Source organism: Zea mays, chromosome 2, assembly GCF_902167145.1.
Source record: "Zea mays cultivar B73 chromosome 2, Zm-B73-REFERENCE-NAM-5.0, whole genome shotgun sequence".
NCBI classification, from domain to species: domain Eukaryota; kingdom Viridiplantae; phylum Streptophyta; class Magnoliopsida; order Poales; family Poaceae; genus Zea; species Zea mays.
The window spans coordinates 217,759,258-217,780,742 of NC_050097.1; the positions used below are offsets into that span (position 1 = coordinate 217,759,258).

At 45.6% G+C, this 21,485-nt stretch overlaps 1 protein-coding gene, 1 long non-coding RNA gene and 2 pseudogenes across 2 annotated transcripts; 1 reads left to right on the forward strand and 3 right to left on the reverse strand.

Moving 5' to 3' along the window:
* The first annotated feature begins 4,377 nt into the window (after positions 1 to 4,377).
* Positions 4,378 to 5,570, forward strand: LOC118476423 (uncharacterized; annotated as a pseudogene).
* Positions 5,571 to 8,117: 2,547 nt separating this feature from the next.
* On the reverse strand, positions 8,118 to 8,774 carry LOC103647840 (uncharacterized). Its single transcript, XR_563086.4, has one exon. It is a non-coding gene; the product is annotated as an uncharacterized lncRNA (long non-coding RNA).
* Positions 8,775 to 11,905: 3,131 nt separating this feature from the next.
* Positions 11,906 to 12,924, reverse strand: LOC103647841 (uncharacterized). Its single transcript, XM_020549152.1, has 2 exons — positions 12,142 to 12,924; positions 11,906 to 12,070 (listed from the first exon to the last, which is right to left on the reverse strand). The coding sequence occupies exons 1-2, from the start codon at positions 12,685 to 12,687 to the stop codon at positions 11,906 to 11,908; spliced, it is 711 nt and encodes a 236-aa protein (XP_020404741.1). The 5' UTR covers positions 12,688 to 12,924.
* A 1,781-nt stretch (positions 12,925 to 14,705) lies between these two features.
* Positions 14,706 to 20,105, reverse strand: LOC103649299 (ATP-dependent DNA helicase PIF1-like; annotated as a pseudogene).
* Positions 20,106 to 21,485: the final 1,380 nt, after the last annotated feature.

Genomic DNA, 21,485 nt, shown 5'->3' on the forward strand with positions numbered 1-21,485 from the left:
GAACACTGAAGGACTCAAAAGTTCCCAGGTCACAAAAATGCAATACAATAAAATCTTCTTGTAGCAGCCTGCAGACCATCAGCCACTGAAGAACCTGTGAGACCTACATTTCAAAATATGAAAATACCATCAGTCACTGAAGAACCTGTGAGCTCAAATTCGTTTGAACGTGTGCATAAGACACTTACAGACTTATTATTACTAGTTGCTTCCAACCACACAGTTTGGGAATTCCACATATTCATTATCATCATCATTTTATCCTCCCTGTAATCAGTCAAAAATAAACATTGAATATGTTTAGAAACAAAAATAGTCAAAATAAATTAATCATCACATAGGAACATACCACAATGATAGGATTTGGCGAACCCCGTATCCAACTAGATGCACAAACTAGTGCCTGAACTATCGCTGGCTTTAAAGAACTCCTATAATCATCAAGAATCCTTCCTCCACAACTAAAAGTTGATTCTGATGATACACTTCCAGCAGGAACAGCCAAGAATCTCTTTACCATACTCGCCACAACAGGGAATCTATGAGAATTCACTTTCCAATAGTTCACCAAGTTGAACTTCTTATCATCTATGGACACATTTGCTTCATCTAGATAGATAAGCAACTCTGATTTTGAGCTTTCTGTGGCACTTGAGTCCAAAAAATCTTGAAACTCACTTGGGACTATGGAAGCAAGATCACTGCTTACATCCTTTACTATTGAAGTTGACTGTGTATTTGAGCTACTGTCACCATTTTACTGCCTATACACCAAATCATATTTCTTGTAGATATCTTCTAAATCTATGTTGATCTCTTCAAGCTCTGTTTGACACCTAAAAGCGTCATAAAGCTGACCAAAACACCATCTGATGTACCTCATTTTGAACCTAGGGTCAAGGATTGTAGCAATAACCATCACATTGTTCCTCACCTCCCAATATTTATTGAATTTTTCTAACATTGCAGCAGCCATACACCTCAAATATGCATCACTAGATTTTTGTGTTGTTAGCAAAGCAATCTTAACTTTCACTATGTAAGGGTAGAAGACATTGGCAGTTGGATAAAGTGAACCTAAAAAAGTAGCGGTTGCTCCAGCCATTGTTCCTAAAATTGGCCTAATCTTCTGATACTTATCCCAGTCAGTTTGTGTAGGTTGCCACACATAGCTATGGTCTACTTTAGCATAGTACCGAAATGCATCCCTATACTCCATACATGTGTCCAACATCCTATATGTTGAATTCCACCTTGTTTTAACATCAAGGGATAGGTCTTTTCCAACTTCAATAGCATACTCATTGCAAACCTCAACGAATTTATACATACGTGAAGGAGACCTTTTGAAATATTTGACTGTGTCCCGAAGATTACTTAGAAGAGCATCTAATGGTTGCAGGCCATCATTTATAGCCAAATTCACTATGAGCTGCAGTAAATGTGAGAGTACCTTGAGGAAGTTGAGATTTTGCCTTAGCCAATTTGTTCTGAAACTGTGTGCACTTCTGTAAATGACGGTTTAGCTGTGAAGTTGCCCCCTGGATGGTATGCATAACTTTTATAACAGAATTTGCACTTGGCTTTTGTCACCATAACCCCAAACTCCTTCTTAGACTAAACATGGATCTCCTTAAAATATTTCCAGCAACCAGCACGCTTTCCTCTCTTTGCCTTATCTTTGGAAGGAGACAGCTGACCACCACCTTTCAATCTTTTTCTTCCTCGATTTGTCTTCTGAGCCTTTGACACATCATCATCATCCCCCTCCTCCTCCTCCGCATCATCATCATCCCCCTCCTCTTGGCTTCGACCACAATCCCCCTCCTCATATAATTCATCATTCATATCGATCAAAATCTCTTCCTCTTCTTCATTTTGCACATGCTGCACAAATTAACCGATTCATTATTTCTCAACTAATGATCAGTCCAAATACAACATTAGCTAGTGAACACAGAACACACCTTTTCTATAGATGTACATGTAGCTACCAGAGCATGAATTTGAGCTGTCGATTGAGAACCAAAACCTCGACAAACTTGGCCCTGCCCCCACCCACGATTACCTTGCATAGCTGATGGTAATGGCTTCTTCCCCATTATTTTAACCCTTGATCCGCGACTTGCAGGTGATGGACGCACTTGGTTGTGGACTTCTTGCTCGTGGTGCTCGTCCTCCATCTCTTCAATGGCCGACTTCCTGGCTTCCTGCTTGCGGTCGACGTGGCATGATGGCGTCTGTCGGTCTGTGCGTGGCCGCACGGCGAGCGGCGAGCCAGTGACTCGGTGGTGGGCGGTGGCCATCGCAGCGAGATGGCGAGTCGGCGGTGGGCGGTCGGTCGGCGGTGCACCGATAGCTGATGATGGTAGTGGCTCAGTGAGAGAGTGGAGTAGTGGACCGTGCGTCCGTGCGACCGTGCCTGCGGGCTACGGCGGCGGTTGGCGCTCGGCGGTGCACAGTGCGCTAAGGTTTTCGAAAGCACGGCTGATGGCTGTGCGCCTGTGCGGTGCGTGCGTGGTGTGCGCCTGTGCTCTAGCGTCTGTAGACCGTGACTTTTTGCGTGTGGCCTGTGGGCTGTGGGTGTGTCCGCGTGTGGGCGTGTGGGATGGGTCGACTGCCCACTTTGCCGAGTGGGCTTACTTAGTTGTGTGGCTGTGGGCTGTGGCTGTGTATGTATGGCTCGATTGGCTCGCGAGCCAGCTCACGAGTTGGCTCGAGCTAGCTCATTTTAACACCGAGCTACAATGCTGGCTTAGCTCGCTACAAAATCAAAACGAGTCGAGCCGAGCCATTACTGAGCCGAGTTGAGCGAGTTATCGAGCCACAAGTATTTTGTCCAGCCCTATGCGGAGCAGCCGTAGCTCACTGTTGTCACGTTGTCCCTGCTCTGTACAGCAGTGTTGCGCCCAAACATCTGACTGTCGGGACAATGACACTGCGCACTACTACTCCCGCCTCTAGCTCTAGGGGCGTGTTTGCGTGGGTGGCCTTGCAGCCCGGTCGCGCTCGTGGGCTGTAAGTAGCCGTGTTTATTAGGTTGGTCCGTTTTACAGCCTGGCTGAAAACAGCCAAAAAGCCGGCTTGTGCCTGGCTTCCAGGAAGCGCGGCTAGGATTCGTTTCCTGGGAGCGCAGCTGCGCGCGACGCACGCAGGGCGCTTTGGCGGTCGGCAGGGTGGCTCGCGCAGTCTCGCGCGGGAAGGTGAGAGGATTTCGCGCGCGCGGGAAGGTGCATCCCGGTGAATCCTCTTGCGGCTATATATGGCAATGGTGTTCCCTCTTTTCCTCCTCCTCTCGCTGCTTGTTGTTCTTCCACCCCCTCCCCCCTCGTGAGAGACCGAAGGCGAGTGGTTGTGCGCCGCGGTTGCGTCCAGCTCCGCCTGGTGACGGGACTCCGTGGTGTTGGGCATCTACTTCGTCTCTGGTCGATCTGCTTCCTATACTTCTAGATCTGCTCCGTCTCCGTTGCTACGACCTTGACCCCAAGGTGAAATCAACCCCCGATCGTTCTATTTTCTGGTGCTTGCTTCATGAGTTAGGGTTTGGTACAGTTTGTTGTTCATGTTATACCTGCTGCGATTTTTATTTTCATGTGGTTTGCTTTGGATTTATATTAAAATGGTTGATGATGTTGTCCTTTACGTTCACCTGGAGGTATCATATAGATGATGCAGGCATGCAGCCGTGTTCTTTTTCCTTACTGATTCATTTGCAAGCATGTTGAGGCCAAGCAGGGTATGATTAGATTAATTCTTGTATCATTGTTATATGCATGTAGATGGATCCCTCTTTGAGCCGTGAGCTGTTGTGTAAGCAAGCAGCTGCCTTGACAGTAGGTCTGTAGTGATGGTTTCATTTGTTACCACTAGACTTAAAAGAAAAAGCTTTGATCTTGAAGTAGAGCCTGTCCCTCTAGTCTATGTACTTAGGAAACAAAGTGAACTTCACAGACAGAGGACCCTCAACATGATTTTAGACTTTGGCATTGATGAAGTATAAGACACAAGTCAAGCTTGTGTTAGCATACTCGATCCTGCATAACTGGATTTTAGGCTTTGGCACTGATGAAGTAGTGTCTGATGAGGAGGGTTTCACTGGCACACAACAAGATCCACTAGATGACAATGGTAGCCAGAGCCAAGAATCCAGTGCCATGGCTGTAAAGAGGGATGCCATTTGCAATGTTATGTGAGGAGGGAGGGGAAGCTCTAGAATATGATGGACTAAATTATTGAATTTAGTTTTGTTTACCCTGCTACGGAACTCATGTTTGTTTGATGATCATGTAATAATATGATGGACATGGCTGAGACCAATTTTTTTTCATTCCCATTTGTCTTTTCTTGTTGTGACGATATTATTATCCTAATTTGTACATGCAAACCAGTGGTAAGATGCCTTCAGTCCCAGCTGGTGATCAACGTGGGTTTGTCCCAGCTACTGATGTGATGACTGAGATGATAAGGGTTGGTGCTAGTGCAGCAGCTAACGCTGATGATGCTACTGTATCTAGTGTCGGTGCTGCTCCAGCAACAGCTGGTCTTGTTGCTGCTGTTCCCAGGGGTCCTAGGGCAATGGGGTGGAACAACAACACCTCTAGATTTATTCTTAGGAGGATGGCTCAACTTCTTAGTGATGGTAGCAGGCCTGACAAGGTCTTCAAGGACAAGGATGTCAACTTTGTGGCCAAAGCCCTTAAGGAGTACAGTGGGGAGGCAGTGAGCCCAACTCAGGTGTATAACCACTTGAGGAAATGGAGGCAGAAATGGTCTAGGGTGTCTAAGCTCAAAGACATTAGTGGGGCTTTATGGGATAGTGACACCAATGCTATCTTGCTTGATCATGAGCACTACCTTGGCCACTGCAAGATAGCACTATGATTTGTTTCCTATGTCTCCTTGCTTTTTTACTTGTCTAAAACACTATGTTTTCAATTACTTGATCAGGACCATCCAAAAGATGTAGAGTTCCTAAACTACCCTATTAGGTTCTACACTGAGATGGAGGCTATTTTTGGCCATGCTATGGCCACTGACAAATTTGCACTTGGTTCTGGTGAAGCCTTAGGACAGAACCAGGTTGATAGTGTTGCTGCCAAGGTTGAGGGCCCTGCCTTCACCTATATCTCTGAAGAGAGAGCACAAACTGATGTTGGAGAGGGTAGCAAGGCCACCGAGATCCCCTCCATAGTTGTGGGTAGGAAGAGGAAGAGAGGGAACTTCAGTGAGGATGAGATGCTTATGTTGACCAATATGTCTGATGCAGTGAACAATGTGGCTAATGCTCTTAGAGAGACTGGACTAGCCCATGTGGATGCTAACCTCTACCTATCTGTGATGGAGATGCTTGGCTATTCTGAGGAGGCACTGATTGTTGCCTACACCTTCCTCCTGGACAACAAGGCCCAAGGCAGGGGCTTTGTTCACATGACTGAGGCACATAGAAACATTTGGCTTAGGACCTTCCTAGCCAAGAACTACTACATGTAGGTGAATTACGTGTTGGTGTGCACCACCACCCACTCTATCTTCCTACCCACTCTCTTTTTACTACAGTTGGGAATAGTTTGTTGTAGACATTTTGATGTGCAGTCTGGTTTACTCCCACCAGTCCTTTTATCTAATTTACCTAGGAGGGTGGCTAACAATAGGTAACATTTGGGTGTCGTGGACACCATTTGAACCCTAAGCTATTGGGCTCAAACTTATTGTAAGGCACTATTTGTGCAGCCTCTGTAATTGGTTGTTGTGGTAAGTTTATATTATTTCAGCCATTTCATACTATGATTGAAGTTTTTACTTGGCCAATGATGCTATATACACTAATCTGAGGTGCATTTGCATTTGGTGTGTTGTACTGCAGCTGAGGCACGTGTTTACTTGTGCTTTCCTTTATGCCTATGATGACATAATTGTTACTTTGTGAAACGTTAATGTGGATGATCTTTAAATTGTGAGGTACTGGGCATATGCTGAAAATTATGTTGTTTCCACCATGTTGTCATTATTGCCATGGAACCATGGGGCACATCCATGCCCAATGCAACTGTTATCCACCAAAGATGACTTGATGGCTGGGTTGGATGAATATCATGGTTTCATGGCTGCGCAGCTATGTTCCTTATGCTCCAAGTTAAAAGATCACATGAAAATGGCAATTATATCTGAGGAAATCATTACTATTGTCAATCTTGCTATTTTCATTTCGTCGATGATATAGGTGAAAAGATTAGATGGATATGTTATTCTTTCATGACTTCTTTGATTGTAACTTGTAGCCAACAATGACAGTAATTGATGAAGTTAAGTTAAATTTGTCTGAGGCTAACTCAGCTGATGCTTGTATTGTTCAATTGGCATATGTTGTTGTAATGCTCTTGCAAACTCTTGCTCATTCTTTTTGTCGGTACCTTGAAACAGGGGTACCCCTGTTACAAGGAAAAGACGTTGTGCCGACAGTGAAGTCTCTGGATGCGCGATAAACGGCTCACCGTTGCGCAACCTCGGCCGCCTTGGGGGTCACCAAGTGGCCAAGGGGAAGGATGTGCTCCGGATGGACGCAACAGGTCTGTACCCGCTACGAGGAAAGCACCGGACCCCGCGCATGACGAGCGGACCTCCGGGACAGATGCCGGACCCTTCGAAGTGAGGTCCGGACAGTTCACCACCGGATCCCGGATCTTGGGGCAGGAGACACCCAGGTCCTGCCCTGGAAGGGGTTCGGTGCTGGCACGTGTCCGGGGCTTGCATAGCGCTCCCCCACCCCAAGGTGGAGATCTGCTACTGCCGCATGGCTGGTGGCCCATGACGTAAGCCAACGAGAAGAGTCTGACGTCGGGCCACTGGAGCTGTACAGCCGCTGCATTTATTGCAGAAAGGACGCGCCGTCTACCGGAAAGCCAACGAGGGATGTGCCCTCTCGGCATTTAATGCGTCTAGTCCTTTCCGCTGGCAGACAGTGTCAGACGACGCGCCGGTCCAATCTATTATAGAATAGCGCGCTCGTGCCATGCGGTGGACTGAACTCGTTACCCCTTCTACAAGGAGTTTCCCCTGCACACCAAGGATACGCAGATCTCATGTGTCAGAGCGCTAGAAGATCGCCTCAGCAGCACACGATCGTGGCTCCAAGTACAATATTCGTTAAGCCCCTGGGCCCACATGTCGGGGCTCAGTACCTTTGTGCATGCCCCCCTTCGGCTATAAAAGGGGAGACATGCGACGTTACAAGACAGGTTCACTCACACCCAATCTTAGGCAGACACTCACATGTTCATACAAGCTCTCAAAGCAATACATCACACAGTGGAGTAGGATATTACGCTCCGGCGGCCCGAACCACTCTAAACCTCGCCGTGTTCTTATGTTCGTCCATCCATCTCGCATAACAGGCAAAACACTTAAGCCCCTCCTCTTCTTAGGATTTAGGGCGGATGCAATCCACCACCCGGCTGGAGAGATTTTCCCCTCCGACACTTTTGTATTCATCTATGTCCATCTCTATTTTCTGTCTATGGGCCAGGCCGACCACAGCCAGCTGCCAAATACATTCCCGGTTTGGCAGTTGGGCAGTTGGCCTCTTAGCCCAGCTGTCAAAATGGGTCACAAACACGATCATGCCTGAGCCGAGCTTATTTCGTAAAGAAATACAAACAAGGTGACTTACACCAAATGAGCCAAACTAACCTAGAGCTGAGCTAGTAGGACAGACCGAGCCAGCCTCGTGCAGGGTCACAAACAACACACCCTAGATGTCTGAGAGGACCAAGACAACGGCATGCATGCAGTACTCGCATGCCTCTAAATAGATCGATATTTAAATTTTGTTAGTACCGACCAAAATTATTAATTCAAAAGAACAAAGTCTCCTGCCATAAATATGGAGAAACATATCCCCTGCAGTTGATCGGGGAGCAGTACTAGCAGTGGTATATACACATAAAAGGAACGATCGAGATGGCACCTCAGGGTAGCTTTGCACGGACAGCGATTCCCGTGGTGAGCGAGCGTCATCGAGCCCGCCCCGCGTGGATCATGCGCGCTGAAAAAACTACTCACGCGTCGCTCGCTGTGCTTACACCTGCCTTGTGCACACAAGCAACACTAGGTTACCGAGCTCACGCGAAGCAGAATATATCAGTACAAGGCCAGAAACCAGCAAGTGATATGATATACATTCGCTGGTCTAATAATATATAGTTCGTCGATCTTCTCCATCCCCTGTATGTACACATGTTTATTCATCTTACTTGCTTAATCCTGGCAGCAACTGCTAGTGCAAGCAGAAACGCACAAGAGAGAGACTAGCTAGCCTGTTCTCCCTCTCCATCACGCACACAAGCATCTCGGATTCCTTCCTCATTCGACGAGAGCGGCGAAGCAGCTCCCCGTGCGCGCCAGCGAGCTCCCGGCGCCGCCCGATGCCACGGCGGAGATGCCAGGGGCGGCGTCGCGCCTCGGGCTGCTCGGCGTGGAGCGCGCCTTCCTCGGCGCCGGCTCCCTTTCCATGGCCATGCCCTCCAGAGCTCCCGCCTCGCGCGCGCCTTGTAACTGGTCAGATCGGCGGATCCTCACCCTCTGCTGTCTGCTGCTGCTGCTGCTGCCGGTCGTGGCCGTGGACGCTTCCTCTGCCCGTCTGCCGCCGCCTGCTTCCATCTACTCGCTCCCGGCCGTGAGGAGAGGAGAGTGAGCGCGTGATTGGCAATTGGCACGGGCTTTTAAGGTGGGGCGCTGGCGGGGCCCGCGCGGGCGTGAGTTATGGAGCGGGACCCGCCTCTCCACGTCCGACGGGGCCCGTATGGCCAGCTTTCACCAAGTGGGCCGCGGAGATCGCTTCCTTTCCTTCCTACCTACCATCACGCGATGACGTCTCTCTGCAGCAGCGGCCTGCTAAACTAAAGACTAGCCTGGCCGCGGCCGTTTCGTGCGCCGGGGTTTGCTTGCCCGACGAAATCACGGCACTGGATTTTGTCCTATTGTTTACTCGCGTAATGTAGTCAAAAGTTCACCACAGGACGCCACCGTGCCGCACTACCGTAAGTAAGCTTATGCGGGGGTGTACCCGTATCGGGGTTGGGGGTAAGAGTAAAAACGGTCCACATATATCTCATTCCGTTTGGAAACAAATCTATTTGACCTCGTATTTATAGACATATGATTGTTTTCCGGGTTTTAACAAATATGTAAATGGGACGAAAACGTCATGGGGATTTTTCCGAATGTTTTCGCTTTTTTCTGTTTTTACATGGGATATTCTATATCACAACACAACAAACTAAGCTATAACTAATTGTTTTCTTAGGTGGTCATAAGTATGTTATAACAAATTGCTTCCATATGCCTGTATAATACGTTTCAATTCTTCACAATACTACTTTATTACGAAGTTTGCTGTCTAGTATCGTAATAGGTTTTCACCATCAATTCTTAAATTTGACTCTTCAATTACACGAACTAGATGTATGTTACAATAAAATCGTTATTCACTTATTTTATATGTGTTGTATGAAGTATCATTAAATCCTTGTGTTTATATAACTTTTACTTTTAAAAATTGTGTACAACCTATCAATTAAACTTGTTGTATTTGTTGCCTTGTAACCTTCTTGATTATGGTCTTCGGCTTTTACTGAAAAACAGAAGTAAGAAACTAAAACTAAACTCATCGGTTTTTCATTTTCTAGTAAAATGATTGATTCCTAATATTTGTAAACCAAAGTAAAAAAAAAAAACAGAACCGATGTTAAAAACCAAATACCAACTCGTACTCTAAGACCGTGCCTAACAATTCACCTATATGGTCATCCAAAATACTATTTTCCACTGTAGAATGCAATGTACACAAGAGTGACGTTTAAATATGGGTATGTGCATGGGTAATGATCGAGATAGCCTAAAGAGGTAGTGAGAATATGTTGTCGAGGCCCCAATAATCCGAGGCGTGGTGCCAACGTGGCACTATGGTGGCATGTGGAGCACGCTGCCAGAATCTGAAACGACCACTATAGCGGCATGAAAGATACATGTCATGAATCGTCATGTTCTAGGTCACCCGTGTCGTGCGCCACGTGTCCTTGACTATGGTCACCCGTGACCTACACGACGTCGTCCTAGATCTCTTATGGCGGCTTGGGGGCGTTCCTCCACCTGCCACGTCCTAGGTTTTCGCCAACAGTCACACGTCCCGCTCACGCCTGGTATATCCAGTATGGGTAGGACGTACATTTATAGTGTCTGGTATATTCCTACAAGACTTTTGACTGGCGTCAATAGGACTTTCATAAATAAAGGATGAGACAAATGCCAAGACCGACCTCACCTATCACATGTAATCCCCTCTCCCTTTGTCTTTAATAGAGAGAATGAGGCCTCCCTTATAGGGGGCACACGAACTAGCTAGCCGCATGTAATACAATTTAGCCAATTTTATTGTAATACAATCCACCCAAGGAGGAAGTAGTATTACGCCTGGGTGGTCTGAACCTCCATAAGACACATTCTAATCCCTGATAAAAAAGTTTTCCATTGATATCTATAGTAATGACTAGGCGATTGGGCGTGAGTAGGGTCTCGTGGAACATGCAAGATGAGACACATTTCTGAGAAGGGTGAAAAGTTCCATGTAGTAGACCGACAAAAAAAGGGAAAAGTCCTTACATGATGTTGGTATACAAACCTAAATTCTCTATCTGCCGCCTAGAAAACATGGTTTTCATATATATCGTTGGTGTCAAACTCTATACGTCATATGGATCTGTGATGAGAGAACTAGAAGAGTAGTTGTACGTAGTGTGCTGGAAAACCCGTGAGCTACTGAGCTCACAAACGGCCACAACCACAAGATTGTAGGACTACTAGACGGCCATGCGTTGCTCTTGGACTTGAGCTGCTGTTGGGCAACTTTCTAGTTCCGAAAGTATCTGGACTGTCCTGCAACCGTAGCTATAGCTATTGTAACTGTAATTTATAGAGACAAGGTACTATAGAAATTATAGCCACAACCGGAATAAATCTGCAGTAAGGTTTAGTCCAGTGCACCGCCTCCCTCTCGCCCCTGCCACGTCAGCTCTCGCCTCCACTCTCGCCCCTGCTGCTCCAGTGCACAGGCTGCAGCAGGCTACAGCCTCAGGCTATAGCCACGTCAGCTTTTCTATTTCAGAATTAAGTAATTCACGCGGATTTATTTCAACGCTCAGAAAACACACAACATAATAGTTTTTATTGAATTAAAAATTACAAAGTACATAATAATTAAAATAAAATGACATGATAATTAAAATAAAATTACATAACTCTAATCGGACTCCTCGATCTCATCCTCATCTTCCTCCTCTTCACGTTCCGCTTCCGGTTCCTCTTCTTCGTCATCTAGCAGACCAAGTTCTTTTTCGACCATCTTTACGGCCCTGCCATGGGTACGTCTTTCAGCCGGGTCCATATCTCTGGTTGATCGGCCCTTTAGGATGTTCCATTGCTTCAAAAGCTTGGCCTTCACTAATCCACCCCACAAGTTCTTCATTTTGAATGCTTCACTTGTTGATTCGCTGCTCGTGGCTTCCTTCCCTTTCCCCTTCGTCTTTGTCTTTCGCGCAGCCGCCTTTGCCCTATCACGCCCCACTGGTCGGGGCACTTCCTCCTCGGTGTCTTCAGTGCCTCCAGAACTATATTCACCAGAGACTCCGAGTCGGGTTCTCTTATTCGCAGTCGAATCAGATCCACTACCAAGACCATGCTTTGCTGACCACTTGGGCTCGTGGCGAACAACTTGCCACCAATGATGGCGCTTAAATGGATGCCCCATTTTACCCTCGAACCTCGCCATTGCTGCATCCATGACCATTGCATCGTCAGCTCCGCTCTGACGCAACCTTTTTTCTTGGAGGTAGAATCCATTGAACTTGGTCACCTACCGGTTGTAGGTGACCCAATGATCTTTAAGTTGCTTGGCGGTTCGATGACGGATAGGGTCGGAGGTGGAGTTATATGTTGCCGCTATTTGGCCCCAGAAACTTGATCCGCTCTTATTGTTGCCGGAGATGGGATCATTAGAATGCATAAACCAAGCATTAACCTACAATAAAACCTATAATATAAGTAAACTAAAAAAATCAAGATTAAATAAATGAGAAACGATTCACTCACCAGCTTTTCCTCGTCTTCCTTCGTCCACTCTAGCCTCTTTGGACGCTTTTCCTTCGGCACGGGATTTTCCTCAGCTTGGTTTTCAGATCCAACAGATAAAGGTGCAACTGGAGGAGGTGCTCCATACGTAGGTGGAGCATATGGATGAGGTGCCCCATACGGAGGTGGAGCATATGGAGCATAAGGAGGTACTCCATACGGAGGTGGAGCATATGAAGGAGGGGCATATGGAGGTATCTGGAAAGAAGCTTGACTTCCGTCCGCAGCAGGTGGAGGAGGGGCATACGGACGTACCGGGAATGAGGCTTGAATTCCGGCTTGGGAAGTTGGAGGTTGACCATATGAAGACGGTGGATATTGATACAAATGATAGGGATAAGGGTATGGTGGTGGACGCGCAGCCGGAAATAGTGCACGGGGGAGTGAGGCTGAAACATCGGAGCGACGATGTAGTGAAGAAGACTCATCTAACGGAAGGGTTGTAGGTGACCCATCGGACTGCAAGAGATCCGTGAAGGTGTTCAAATCTGGGGACCAACCCGACATTGTGTGAAGAAAGGGGAGTTTGGAAGAGAAAAATGAGATGGAATGGTGTGTGGAATGATCTCCACCCGGGTAGGGGTATATATAGAGGGATTGGGGATGAAATTTGTGATTTTTTTGCAATTTTTTTCGAATTTTTTGGACTCCAAACGGTCAAAAACGGCTAGTTGCAACGGCTAGCACACGTGGACCAATCAGATCGCGACACGTGGACCAATCAGATCGCGCCACGTCGCTCTCGCCCGCACTCTCGCCCCGCGCTCTCGCCCCGCCAGTGCCTCGCCCGCCTCTCGCCCGGGCGGGCGCTCCAGCGCGGGCGAGAGCGAGACGATATCGCCCGCTCTCGCCGGGCGCCAGCGCCATCGCCCGGCGCCGGCCTCTCGCCCGCCTATCGCCCGCGCGCGGGCGGCAGCGGCCTCTTCTCGCCCGCGCTGCCGCCCGCACTGGCACCAGCCTAAGCCGCTGCGAACAAGCCGACGCCTGGATTAGGCAGCGTGCCATGAGAAAGGGCGAGAGACGTTGCTTGCAAGAGGTCGTCACAAGCACATTCTTGAATACTCTATTATTCCTATGGTCCCGGATATCTCGAGCTAGTTTTACTTCCATTCCCTCATGCAACACGTACGTACGTCCGCACGCACGTACGAGCGAAGCAAGTGACGCCGCATCCGCACGAGCGTGGGTCCGGTCTACATTCTCTTCTCCTCTTGTTTGTTTATCGTAACTGGGCGGCGCTGCAGGAACAGGTCCGTCTCGGCGGCCGACGGTCGTGCCGCGTCGGCACCGACCAAAGGAGCCGGCGCCACGTGGAACTGTGACTGCGTCATCTGGCAGGGAAGTGTTCGGCTTTGGGCGGTGCCGGATGCGTACCCGGTACTCAACGGGTTGTGCAGTCGGCGGCATCCGCGGCCCGTTGGACTCGGATAACTGAGCAGCCCAGCCCATGAAAACTTCAAAGTTTTTCCAGCCCGGTAATACTACTAGTTCGTACAAGCTACCGAACGGTTGGGACCTCTTGTTCGGTTCATATGGATTAGTAGGTAGGTGCCCGTGCGATGCCACGGAACATAAATCTCGATTTGTATATCAGATATGCTTCCTGTGAAGCAAGGAAGCGAACGCAAGCCAGCTTTTTGTATTAGTGCATTATGTTCAGTTCTTACTTGAGCATCCCGTGTTCTCGTGTGTGCCATGGCCGAGTGGCAAGCTCAACACTGGTATTGTTGTCTTGTCTCAAATGAAGTCCGCTTCCACAAGTTAATCGGATTTCTTCATGGGTGATAGCTGTGTCAGATTCTTCCACGCATAGGGCAAGTAATGCAAGTGATAGCTGTGTCAGTTTACCCCCATTTTCTTGGGCATCACTTGTCACAAATGAAGTCCATTGGAGGTTCGCAATTTATATTCCGTGGCATCGCACGGGCACCTACCTAGTAAAATTTGAAGTTCAAACACATCATATATTAAAAGATAAAAAAGAAAATTCTGAGATAAAAAAGTGAAATTATCTCTTACAGTTTTCTCTTCTTTTATCTCTTATCATATGATGAATTTGAAGTACATCTATAATTTAATGCTTTTTTGGGACTTTTGTTAGTTATAATTTAATATTTTTTGTGGCTTTTGTTAATTGGTTTGCACGAAAAATTGATTTTAAAGTACATCTATAATTTAATATTTTTTGTGACTTTTGTTAGTTATAATTTAATAATTTTTTGTGACTTATGTTAGTTGGTTTGCACGAAAACTTGATTTGCACTTAACACGTTGCCAACAATATTATATTGATCTCTTGTTCTCGCACAAGTACTGAATTTGGGACACGCTCTATTGATCCAAGCCATATCGCTTCTCATGGCCTCTTGCACAGGCGCATCAGGTTGAAACAACTTATCACACGCCAAAAGCGCATCAGTAGGATAGCGAACTTGATTTCTTACAGCCACGAAATCCATGCACTACAGCAAATCTGCAATGTGAACACAACAAACACCTGGGTATCGATACAGCACACAAGAACGTGAATCACATAAACAAACTGCAGAGACTGTCAAATACAACATCCATCTTACGTATCTCATTTGTTTACAGTATGCGTTCAGGAGGGTTTCAAATGTAAACATCACATGTCGTTGGAGCAAATCAGTTTACAGAGTGATAAAACCAAGACATGTCGCTGGAGCAAATCAGTTTACAGAGTGAAAAAACCAAGACAAGCTTCAGGCTGGCTGCTCATAAGTGATGCTGCTATTCTTGTTTGAAACAGTAAATCATCAACAGACAACTTACTCCACCTCTTCCAAGAAATCCTTGATCTCTGATGGGCTTAGAACTCTGTTATTTGTATGGAAACTGTTAGTTCTCACCAAACCATTTGAAGTAGCAAGGAGTTTGTAATATCAAATAGCCTTAGATTTCCAACAACAAAAACATAGTAAACAGATTCATTTCCCCTACAGCTAGAGGAGCACAAGTTGTTACCAAACCCTAAAGAACAGAATGGGAGCAATGAGTGATGCAGTGATTTGATCATTTGATGAGGCAAGAGGAACATGGATCATATAAAGGTGGCAGTAATAATTGAGTCTGTGTAACTTACTTGAACTCACGGTCAGCTCGAATAATTCCGATTTCAATGTTGTTGGAGGAAATTTGCCCCTCATATCTGCAAGTCCAAGATGCAGAACCAATTAGTAACTATTTAGGATGTTTTAAACTAAGCAACTACAAGTGGGTTGCAATACCCTTCTTTCAAAGTCAAAATTGCAGTGTGGATGGCATCATCAAGCTCTATATCCTCTGTGTATCTACAATGAAAACATATTATAAAGATAAGATGTGAAATCAGAAGGAAAGGATGATCTGTTATGGCACACAGGGGGTGGTAATGGGCTCTAAATCTTACACTATAAAATTTAAGGATCGAATCGGATTAGGATTCGGTCTCTATTCCTATTCATTTTTGTACTAAAATTTATTAAGGGCCACAATTTATTGTGAAGAAACACTTGATCATAATCCATTACCATCCCTAGGCACACATGCCTCTTATATTAATCAATGATGAGGTACATAGAATCAACTGGAATTTATTTACAATCAATGATGGAAGAAAATTATCAATGATAGAAGAAAATTATCAGCGGTACTATGTCACAACTCACAACAGTGTATCTGTATATAGTGCAAGTGCACAACATTACTACCATGAGATTATGTACCTCTTTCCAAGAAATGTCTTTGCATTTGACACATTTTTTTCCCATGGCTGATGCCTTCCAGGAGAAGTATGATCCTGAGGGATCAACCTGAAGAAATAGCCAACAATGTCAGTTGTCTTGACTCTTGAGTTTACGAAGGTACATCCTACAATATCATGGTGATTGTTAACACATATGTGCACATTTTTCACTTTATAAGTACTACTTGTGATGATCCCTGTGAGACAATAAACAGGTTTCCTTTTTTTGAAAGGTTGATAATCAGGTTTGAGGTTTCTATCTTGTAACTTCTTCAGTATACCTGATACAACTGTGGGCCATTGTCATCATACCCAGCAATCAACAGCGATACTCCAAATGGTCTTACACCACTGAAACAAATAAGGATCACAAGTAAAACTCATTAACATATACGTATCTCAGGTTTTCACTAATCACCTTAAAAGCCCCAGACAATAGAGGCTAGTACAATCCTTTTGACTGGATGGTGTATATCCTAGTAATCTCTATTAGTTTAACTGGCTGGTCAAGCCATCACGACGACGTCAAGTGCGTCAATCAATAAATGGAAATATCTACTAAATGTTATAGATATAGTGCATATTCTATGTATGATGTTGGTTGGCTCGCTTGGCAAATAAACAATATTTAACCCTCGACCACTTAAATATCACCAATTAATTGAAAATCAATATCTGGATTGCACACAGGGACAATACATTTAGGTAATGTACAAATAAAAAAAATGGCAGACCGAGTACCAGAGGCAAGCCTTCCTCCCGCAAATGCAGAGAGGCTGCTTCGAACCCGCGATCTGGTGACTCAATGAAGCAGATCTTCCAAGTGTTTAGCTATTTAGGTAATGTACAAATAAGGCACTAAAAACAGCTAAAAAATACAATGTTATTCCAAGTGTTTAGCCCGGAAGAAAAGTTGTTTGAAGGTTTAGTGCCATAATATATTGATTATGGAGTGGCCATCCTGCAGTATGCAGATGACATTATCCTCTGTATTCAAGAATCTGTTTTCAAGTCGTCCGATTAATTGTGATTAATCGTCCAAGTTGATTTGGACCCAATCACGATTAATTGCCCAAGTTGGTCAGCCAGAACGACCAGCAAGTCGTCCGACTTGAAAGCAGATGACAAAGAGCAAGCTGCAAATTTAAAGTTGCTCTTTATATCTATGAGATGTCTGGTTTTTAATCAAAATGCAGTTTGTACAGCTTTTTAATATGAACAGAGGCTCAAGGTAAGTTAGATGCCACTTAACTCAGCTGAACTTGATAAAGGCATAAAGCCATAAGCCAAGGAAGAGGCTCTGATCACAGATCCCTTGAATGGGGGAAACTTTAGGTATGTTTCTTGTTAAAAGAAATCAATGGGACTACAGCCTTCTATATAGGCCAGCCCTAACAATCTTTAATAATTAGCATAGAAGCATATCGTCATGCCCATGCCACCTGGGTAATTGGGGCCATGGTTTCCTTCTACGTGAGAAGGTGCAACCCACAGTGGTATTTCACATTTCCACAAGACATGTAATGATTAACTCTTCAAAATTCACTTTAGATTGGGAGAGTAAGCTCCACAAGAATTACAATATCTAAGGGTATTAATGTTTTAACTCTAAAAACTGTTTGAATTCATAATGCAATAGAAATTAATTATATCGATTTCTGGTCAAATAAAGGAATGAACAACTGGGGCCTTCCATGTGATAAATAGTAGTGCTGGGTCTTCAAGACCAAATTACAAGAACATTGCGAACTTGACTTCATGATCATGTACTGCCTTTATTAGGACAATATGATGAGCTTTTAACATTTCCTTTCGACTTGCACAATCTGGTGTGTATGTTATAATCATGTTATTGGATTTCCATTATTGTAACAAACTACTTTTTTAGAATACTATACTAACAATGAATACTATACTAACAATCATGAAAAGCAAAGTAGTGACAAATTTCAAATTATATTGGGGCAGACACACAGAAAAGGAAAATGCAGATAATGCTACTGCCACTTAACAAAATGCAATGGAGTTACACTCCGAGGTTTTATTTATAGCTTCACCAGAGATGAAAACATTAAGTTCTAGTTATAAAACCCCAAACGGGCTGCATGTGGTGTAAACATAGAAATGCACTCTATTTCATATATAAGCAGTAATAGCGATACAAAAATGGAAATCTATTACACTGTAAGAATTTATAGTATTTTGAAGACTATAAGGGACATAAAGCTAGGCATATTCATATGTTTCATATGAGACCATATATTATGAATGACAAATGCATATGAAAAAAAATAAGATACTGTAAATGTTGTTCAGGCATGCCAAATAACAAGCATGAACTGAAGGTGATTAGAAACCTTGGCTGACCGTACATCTGCTTCTCTGCTCCCATCGACGGTTTTAGAGGATTCATCTTTAGATGTGTTGAAGCTGAAGCAACAATCAACAAATATGAAAAGCGTTAGGACCCAATCATCCAAGTACCAAACAATGAATGATCATGCTTACAGAAATTTACTCCATGAGATTTTACGTGGTTAACAAACAATTCAGTTTTGACAAACATACCGTGGGTCTAGTTTGTTAGGACCTCCTTGTATACGATGTTTTTGGTGCATGTCCCACAATCTACTGTAGGGTTCTTTCTTAGACCCTTCCTCGACCTCTTCTTCCCATCGACGGTTGGGATGGCAAGGATCTTTATGTTCGATCGGGCTATCGCTCTAGATAGAGCAACATATAGTTGGCCATGAGAGAACACTGGTTCGGGCAAGTACACACCAACATTGGGAATAGTCTGACCCTGTGCTTTGTTAACAGTCATTGCAAAGCTAAGCCGTACAGGAAACTGCTTTCTTTTGAACTGGAAAGGGAACATCTCTTCATCGGAGGGACACAGAGGTATACGCGGCAAGAAAATCCGTTTTCCAGCGTGCTGACCCAGTACAATTTCTGCGTCAATGCTATTTCTTTGGAAACCACGAATGACCAGTCTGGTGCCATTGCAAAGTCCATTCGCAGGGTCTATATTCCGAAGCAATATAATAGGGCATCCAATCTTGAGCTTCAAAACATGTGGTGGCAGCCCATTAGGCGTCAGTGTGTTTAGGAACTCAGGAGGGTAGTAGTTATGAGGATCATCCATGGCGCTATCGAAACTATGGTACAACATATGCTCCCCTTGAAAACGATCGATCATCTTAGCATTTATCATATCCACCCAGTCGTTCCGCGTTGACAGTATCGCCCTTGAAGTGATGTAGGTCGAATCAGACATATTTTCGTTGAGATTTGGGAAAACGAAGTCTATTAGGTTGTCAAGATCGTTGTCACTCCCACTATAAGGCACACATACCTCGTCAGGAAGACAGATGTCGCCGTCACTATTTGTGTCCTCAGTTCCACCGCCTACGCGCAGCAAATACTCCGCAAACCAAGGGTCATTTTTTGCCCTCATATTGCTAACAAGCTTTAAGTGGGACATGGACTCCCATAGGTAAGACATCCGTAGCGAAGAAGCGACCACTTGAGCCCTTGACCCTTTACGAACAACAGGCAAGACTTGTCTGAAATCCCCACCGAAGACAATGGTTTTACCACCGAATGGTAGTTCGGGCCGACCCATTATATCGCGCATGCTATTGTCCAGTGCCTCAACGGCTTGTCTCTTGGTCATAGAAGCCTCGTCCCAGATAATGAGAGATGCTTTCCGTAGCAACTCTGCGGTTCCACTCTGCTTCGTGAAGCTACATACAGCGCCATCGTCAATAGTGAGAGGTATTTTGAAGCGTGAATGGGCGGTTCTTCCTCCAGGCATTATGGAAGCCGCAACGCCAGATGTAGCTGTTGCCACTGCAATCTTGCCCTGGCTGCGTAGCGTCGCGAGCAGCACTCTATATAGATAAGTCTTCCCGGTGCCACCAGGTCCATCCACAAAGAACAATCCGCCCTTATCAGTGTCCACGGCAGATAGAATCTTATCATAGGCGACCCTCTGTTCCTCGTTAAGAGAGTCTTTGAGAGCCACATCTCCCACTGCTGGTTCGATACTTTCCTCCTCGTAGACCTCCCTAGCAGTACCAATAGCATCGTCATATGCGTCGATGATAGGAGGAAGAGGGAATGTCTTTATGTCCTTTCCCATTGACTGCAGCATGTTCCTAATGTCAATCAATACCATCTGCTCAACATGAGTTTTACCCTGACTCCTGTGTTGATAGTCCTCTGACATAACATCTAGGTGATTCTGCCAGAGTACCGCCACGTCGCTTGGCTCACAGTACACCAGTATTGTGGCAAAAAGTCGTCGCAGCGCCGATGGCATCTGGAAAAGAGCACGTTCAGTGAGACAGTCATCCAGTGTGTTGTCCGACTCAAGCAGTCCCCTTCTCTCTGCTGCCTCACGAAAAGTTGGTAGCGGGACACCATCTACTGTCCTTAGATCCACATAGGAGGTGGCACAAGTCACATGGTTTAGGAGAACACGGAGATAGTAGCGCTCCCCCTCAGCGGGATGAGCAGAGACTATTCTACCGACTTGTCCACCCGTATCACGCTTCCTCCGTTGCCATACTTTGCCCTTACCACTTTGCCAAGTGTACCACTCAGGGAAGTCACGATATAGGATGCCACGAGCCCCCTCATGTAGCCTATTCGCTTCAAAATATGCCGTGAGCATTGACCTATCAGCACCTGGACGGTTGACGACTCGCTCGACCATTTGTCGTTCGTGAAACGCCACCATGTGCATGTTTGGAAGATGGAGTTGCAATTGCATCACAGGTGGAGAGTTCTGACTAAGCTCAAAGCCGTATATCCTCCATAACGCTTCTGGAGGAGTCACCCACCTTGCATCTCTGTACTGCTTGATCTCATCTACATCATCATCTGCCTTGCTCGCATCTCTCATAACAACAGACGCACGATCATGGCCTTTGTATATGTACTTGAAAAGGTATTTAACAGCCTTGATGCTCCCGCACACCTCAACATTGATGTGACAGTTGAAGAGACGAAGGAGGTAAGGGTTGTAAGGGACAACCCATCTATTGTCCAATTCGCACCCTCGAACCTTTTCCTTACGCCCATCATCACGACGTCTGTAAATCGGGTATGAGTCCTTCCCTTGCAAGGTTGTGTCACTGAAAGGCCGGGGGTAATGATTCTTGCACGATACATGGCCCTTAGTGCATGGGCAGTTAGGGTTTAACGACCCACACGGGCCATGCATCATATGCTTGATAACCATCTTTCGTAGTTCAGGGTACTTGTTGTGTGGGATCTCGGCTGAGATCAAAAGGTCATACTGCTCAGGGCACGTTAGCTTGTACTTCCTCTGCATGATGAGTAGAAAATGGGCATGTGGCAAACCCCGCTTTTGAAACTCCACGACATAGACGTAGGCCCGGACCTTACCGAGAATATCCTGTTTAGTCAGCCTATGCTTTAACTCCTGTAGCTTCGCATGAAAGACACGCACTACAAGATCGGGACGATCTTGTGGTGTTTGCCCAGGGAGAAGCTCTCTCCTTATCTCATCCCAGTTGGGGTTACATGTCAT